The sequence below is a fragment of the Frankliniella occidentalis genome, unplaced genomic scaffold (genome assembly GCF_000697945.3).
Source record: "Frankliniella occidentalis isolate FOCC.00 unplaced genomic scaffold, Focc_3.1 Scaffold97, whole genome shotgun sequence".
Classification (NCBI taxonomy): Eukaryota; Metazoa; Arthropoda; class Insecta; order Thysanoptera; family Thripidae; genus Frankliniella; species Frankliniella occidentalis.
The window spans coordinates 951,777-958,097 of record NW_026267226.1 but is presented as its reverse complement, the minus strand read 5'-3'; the positions used below and the strand labels follow the sequence as shown (position 1 = coordinate 958,097).

The 6,321-nt window shown below is 41.5% G+C and overlaps 3 protein-coding genes across 3 annotated transcripts in view; 1 reads left to right on the top strand and 2 right to left on the bottom strand.

Moving 5' to 3' along the window:
- LOC113205356 (uncharacterized) overlaps window positions 1-6,321 on the bottom strand; it is a 24,362-nt gene that overhangs the window by 5,331 nt on the left and 12,710 nt on the right. The window lies entirely within an intron of this gene.
- Window positions 2,540-4,295, top strand: LOC113205358 (cytosolic Fe-S cluster assembly factor NUBP2 homolog). Its single transcript, XM_026420946.2, has 6 exons — window positions 2,540-2,751; window positions 3,018-3,106; window positions 3,200-3,309; window positions 3,394-3,505; window positions 3,611-3,764; window positions 3,850-4,295. Exons 1-6 carry the CDS (start codon window positions 2,635-2,637, stop codon window positions 4,063-4,065), a joined length of 798 nt encoding a protein of 265 aa, XP_026276731.1. The 5' UTR covers window positions 2,540-2,634; the 3' UTR covers window positions 4,066-4,295.
- On the bottom strand, window positions 4,280-6,113 carry LOC113205357 (evolutionarily conserved signaling intermediate in Toll pathway, mitochondrial). Its single transcript, XM_026420944.2, has 5 exons — window positions 6,003-6,113; window positions 5,282-5,824; window positions 4,984-5,210; window positions 4,704-4,908; window positions 4,280-4,608 (listed from the first exon to the last, which is right to left on the bottom strand). Exons 2-5 carry the CDS (start codon window positions 5,808-5,810, stop codon window positions 4,322-4,324), a joined length of 1,248 nt encoding a protein of 415 aa, XP_026276729.1. The 5' UTR covers window positions 5,811-5,824; window positions 6,003-6,113; the 3' UTR covers window positions 4,280-4,321.

Here is a 6,321-nt window from a genome sequence, read left to right as displayed (position 1 = left end):
GCACTACCAGATTTGGACTCAGCGTGCGAGAAAACCCCCAAACACGATATATCAGTCGTCCTGGTCGTTCCGAGGTTGACGGTCGGTCGGTCGGTCGGCCAAACCGTATCTTATTTTGACAGCCCCGTTAGTCTACTCACGTCGTGTCGATAGTACTTGTGGAGCACAGTGACTGACTGCACTGTTGAGCTTTTTGCCGTCACTGCTCGGGTTCCAGAGGATATCAGGGTGCAGCCAGGGCTTCTTAGTTCGTTTCGTGAAGGACCCCAGGGCCCTGTGACAAAAAATTGTCCTTAACAGCAGAAGAGTCCCTTGTGCACTCCACAGTTACTTGAAATGGGGGCCTACGTGTGCACGGCGTTTACGTAAGTAAGGTGATGTCTTGTTGTTCTGCGCCTTTGGTTCCCATAGCAGTTTCTAAAGAGACAAATGGAGGTGGAATTTTTAGAATTTTGCCATTTTTTTTAGTTTCCATCTAAATGGTTTTAGCTCGTGTTACTGACTACAAATGATGTCCAAAGTGCAGAGGCTGAGGAACGAGTGCACTTCGACGGGCCTCTTGTTCTCCAGAAGTTTCTTCACGAAGACGCTTCCCGGTGAACAGAAAAAAGTCAAAGTGATGTCATATGACGTCAAGGGGGTCATTTTGATGTCATTTTAACATCATTTTGACATCAAAATGATGTCAACATGAGATCAAAATGCTTCAGAAAACGGAGGTGGAAAGTGGGGGTCAGAAGTTTTCTGTGACTGCGCCATTTGTTCCCTGCAATAATAAGGCAAAGGATGAATAATAGAAATAGAAAAGGATATAATGGCCGACTAAGTTTTTCCCATAAGACCCCGGCTGCCGAAACCTGCAAGGAAGGCTACGTGCAGTGGGTTGCCTACCGTACCGAGTGCGCTAAGTTGCGCATGCGCAATAAACAAGTCACGAAGAACACCGGCATATTGACGGTACAGGGAGTAAAATAGGGCTCATTCAGGAAGTACGCCCGTCATTCGCAGTCACGGAACCCTTCATAGCGCCTTGTAGGTAGGCAACATCTTGCCTGCAGTGCATGCGGGTACTGCGGGGTGGCCTACCCCGAGCCTCGCAGGCGCCAAGCCCCCGAAACGTGCCGAATGAATCTGAGGAAAACGGACGTCTTTTCTGGACAAACCCTTAGCAAAGACCTGCAGCGAGTGACCCAGGATGCTCGTTTCAGAAAAGTGGTGAGAGGTAGTAAGAGGTTTCAAAAGTCTCGCGACGGTTTACCGGACGAACGAGGATAAACCTCTTGTGTCTCCCTCGCATTCGCAGCAGCTGGTATGTCTGTCTCTAAACTAAATGTCACCTGTTTAAGGGCGTGCACTTTTGGTGCACCCTCAAATCATAGTGTTGGCTCGTTCTGCTCGCTCGCTGCAGGGCTCCATTTGGAAACGGTCAAGGTCAAAATTGGCGCGGAATTTTTAATTTCAAAATGATGTTTGACGGTCTTATTTGTGAAGAATATTTGTGTTTACTTATACGTTGGCTCACCATTACTTGTGAGTAGGCCCTCTCCAATCCATGGGACCAGCCCGGAGTACGCGTCCGCCTTCTCGGTGTGTTGAGAGCTGCCCAGAATAATCTGCAAAATGAACCCAGTTAAATATTTAAATGTCTGAGTGGACAGCGCTGATTGCATAGTTGGCAGTAATTTGATTCATGATAATTGCAGCCTTGGTACTGCCGAATGAACGAGTGGATGGGAATTCCCTCACCACGTTCTGTCCGAAAGTTGCCCTATCCAAGGCATGGCAGGCGCTATCATTAGCGTTCAGCGTTCATTTTGGAGAGAACTCTAGGATATCCACTCCCAGGATGGATAGAACTGAGGCACAGACCGAAAGCGGGTGAGAGGGGTAGTGACAGCTGGTGGTGAAAGAACGCTTTCGGGGAACTTTCGAATGCCCCTCAATGCCCCTCCACAGCGCCATCGCCATCTCTCGGAACAGCCTTGCTACAAATCTCTGCTCGAATCGCTATAGAGTTCGTGCAATAGCGATCCGTTATGTTTGGACCGAGTCACTGCCGGTGAAACGACAGATAACTTTCTGAGTACAGCAGAAGACGCAAGTCGGAGTTTTAAGTTGTATTAACCCTCGGTACCAAAAAACGTGAATTTTATGGTTAAGATCTCCTATGTGTTTAAACCGAGGACCGAGGAAATACTCGAGGATTGCTTTTGATCAAGATATATTAAAGAGCCTAACCTCTGTTTAGATCTGTGACAACGGCGTCGAGGCGCGGCAATTCAAACTGGGAATGAGGAACGTACAAGATAAATTGTGTTTTTGAAAGCCCATTCACGAAATACTGTCCGACAAATGAATATAATTCATTGAATATATTTGTAGGGGCTGATTTAAAACACGCATTCAGCGGAAAAGTAGAAAGGAAGTTCTGGAATGCCCCAATATCTCTTTATAGGTGCTGGCTGATGTGGTACTCAAACGTCGACTCTTTTCATACTTCAGTATCTCAATATTTCGCATATTGCACGTACTCTATACCAATACTAATGTGATGCAAACGAAACGAACTGTGGCAGCAAAGAGGGTTGTTTTTAGCTTAGCATGTGTTTATGTTTTTTAACTTGACTTTTCAATATGTCCGTGCTGTCAGGTGTAAAACATATTATCCTGGTTTTGTCCGGGAAGGGAGGAGTAGGAAAATCTACAGTTAGCACACAGCTAGCTTTAGCTTTGAAAGAAGCTGGTTTTAAAGTGAGTGGTTTTGGTTATATGTTGCACAATATTCTTTCTGCTGGAATTAAATTTTGTAGTTGCAACAGTTTTGTATGACCTGTGTTTTCCTGGTGTTTATGTTGCCGTTTATGCCTTCTTATTAAATAGATCATTTTATTTACAGTCTCTTACCCTTTCTGTTGGTTTTTCTGAAAAGTGCCTCCTGAACTGTTTAAATACAAAACGGATGTATAAAACTATGCACAATCAACTAATTTTTCTCCTTATTCTGTTTTGCTTTGAAGGTCGGATTACTAGATGTTGATTTATGTGGTCCAAGTGTGCCTTATCTACTTCAATTAGAGGATCGGGATGTGCACAAGTGTGATGAAGGGTAACTATATAAACATGTGTTTCATCAGATTTTTAAATTTATTTTGATTGTACTGATTAGTTTTTTGATGTCTTAAATGTGTGTGTTTATAAGGTGGGTTCCAGTTTATGCAGATTCTGATCAGAAATTAGCTGTTATGTCTATTGGATTTCTCCTGAAAGATAGGGATGCCAGTGTAGTTTGGAGAGGACCCAAGAAAAACGGTATGCATGCTTTCAAGCTATCTGTGTTGTATTCATTCATTCATTGTTGTTGGCTTCATTCTGTTTCATGTTTTACTTTTACAGCTATGATAAAGCAATTTCTTACTGATGTATACTGGCAAGACATAGACTTCTTAGTAATTGACACTCCACCCGGTACTTCTGATGAACATATTACTGTGATGGAGAATCTGAAGTAAGCCACCAGCAGTTTTGATGTCATCTCTGGATTTGTGAAATTGGTGTATTGTTGTACACTTTTACTTTTTTTTCTTTTCTTAAAATCTGCATGATATTTTAGAGATTTACCATGTGACGGAGCACTTTTAGTCACAACCTCACAAGCTGTGTCGGTAGAAGACTGTATGAAAGAGCTCTCCTTTTGTAAAAAAGCAAACATCCCAGTCCTTGGAGTTCTAGAGAACCTAAGTGGCTTTGTTTGTCCTGTTTGTTCGGTAAGTTCCTTATCATTCATCATTATTAATTTGTATTTCCAAGACTTACAGTAGTTTTAAGCTTGTCTTTTGTTTCTGATTTCAGGAATGCACCAATATATTTTCTTCAGGAGGAGGAAAATCTTTGGCAAATCTCAATAACATTCCTTTCTTGGGAAGTATACCTATTGACCCATCTCTGGGAGAGTGTGGAGAAAAAGGAAAGAGCTGTATATCTGTAAAACCTAACAGTCCAGCTTCCAAAGTTTTTAAGGATCTTGTACTGACAATTGCACAAGGTAGTGGCATGTCAGTGGACTGATTTTCATTCCCTATTTAATATCATGCCATACGGCTTGTACGAGAAGAAATTTCATCTTTCTCTAAATGGCACTTGTAGAAAAGAAATGTCATCTTTCTCAAGAATACTTATTCCAATGACTTTGTTTCGCTCCCACATTCAAATTTTAGACCTGTCCTATAAAATGTCAGTCTTTTGTGACTATTTTCATATAAAAGAGCATCATTAAAAATCGTTTGTTACATAAATAATTGAATTTTATTCATTATTTATCAATCTATTTGTCTGCCAGCTTTTCTCCTTCATCCCCAGTAACCGGTCCATCCTTATCGATAGGAGCAACATCTGCTCTTGGGGCCCTTAAAGAAAATACAACAGGAATCTCTGCTAATGCAGGGTTCCCATTGGTTTCTAACAGGCGAATCCATGAGAGAACAGAATCACGACTAGAAGTACCTGTAGCACACACAGCCAGTATTGTACCATCTTCTTGTTCATGAACTGATGGCGCTTCAACAACAGCAGAGGGTTCAAAAAGAAAAGGTATTTTGAAGTTTGATATATCTGAAAACAAATTACACATCAAATTGTAGAATACTTGGTACTCCTGCTCATTTCAACATCCACGTACCACATAGTTCTAGGATAATATTACATACCATCTGGATCTTGTGGCTCATAAAGTTTAGTTCGATCAGATCTGAGCATAAAATAATTTATTCGGGCTCTCCCAAACCACAGGTCAAGAGGTCCTTCAACAAAAATAGTTTCATCTCTTGGCAGTTTAGCCAAAAGCTCTTGCTGTGTTGGGCTCTGTCCACTGACAATATAAGTTTCATCAAGAGCTTCTGGCACAGATTTACTCTACAACAGAAAACAGTGCATGTTACGTAATACAAAGAGGTATCAATTGGTTAACTTTTTTTATTAAGAAATTACCTGCCACACAGAAACCACTGATTGAGGATCAACAGTGCAAATCCTTTCAATAGCCAACTTTGCTATCAAGAAAGGGTCTGAAATAGGTGGAAATGGAACAGGCCATGGGTTTGCTTTCCTTAGCTTTGGTGTCCAGTATATTTGACGATAACATTTTCTAACTGGATTACTTTTTTCACCAAACCTCTTGATCAATAATTCAATCATATGATTATCCGCACAGAGACCTTAAAAGAGATGAGGGTAAAATAATGCAAAACACCTTTACTCATGTAAAATATTAGTATGCTGGAAGTACCTCTTTTTTCCATATCATCTAACAATCTTACAATGCAATCTTGTTGTTTAGGATAATGCGAAAATTCTGATTGCCATGCATTTTGAGTCACATATTTGTCCTCCGGCAATAACTGAATTAATTTCTTATAAATGTCAAGGTCATATTGAACATTATATCCAACCAGGTGTTTTCTAGCAGCAAAGATGAACTCAACCACACCCCTTTTTGTTGGATTAGTCTTCTCGTAAATTTCCAACATCACCTCAAATGTTTCTTTATTTCTATGTTTAGAATTGAAATATGTCTGAGTGGACAGCGCTGATTGCATAGCCTCTTTACGGATTTTTTCTTTCTCTTCGTCTTCATCGTCTGCTTCAGTATTAAATGATTCATTATTACTCTTAAACTTCACAGCACAAGTTTGAACCATTCGTCTTGTTGGTCCACACAAAAACTTCTTGGGGAGCTCAAATTTCCTTGACCAAACCAAGTTTGTACCTAATGTTGAGATATGGCGGCGAAGCAATAGGATAGCAAAGTGTCGCATTTTTATGGGCGTATCTAGCAAGAGCAAAACAAATAGACTTATAAACACCTTTGGTCTACATCATTGGGGTCCAACCCAACCTACATTCGGCGGCGCTTTTAGCGTTCAAAATAAAAATAAATTGAGGGACAACGCCAGAGAATCTTGTTAAAAGGTACACCCAGTGTTACTTATTAAGGTGATGCTGATTACTTAGAGTAACTAAGATATTTCTTCGTAGTTTAGGAGACTTGAATTTGAAATAGTCCACTTCACTTGCAGAGTTACCCCTCTCCACTCTTGCCCCTTCCCCCGCCCCCCTCTCTGTCTGTTCTACGCGCACGCGCACACCGCATTGACACAAGAGAGGACGAGGAAAGGAGAGGGTACTGCGAGCCACCCCCGGGAGCACGGTGCCTTCGAGCAGAGCGGTTAAAAATATTGAGAGTACTGGTCGCAAAAACAACTTGTTCGGCGTACTCCCAAGGGATGGGGAAGTTACACCGAAACTCTAAATTGACCGAAAACGTTC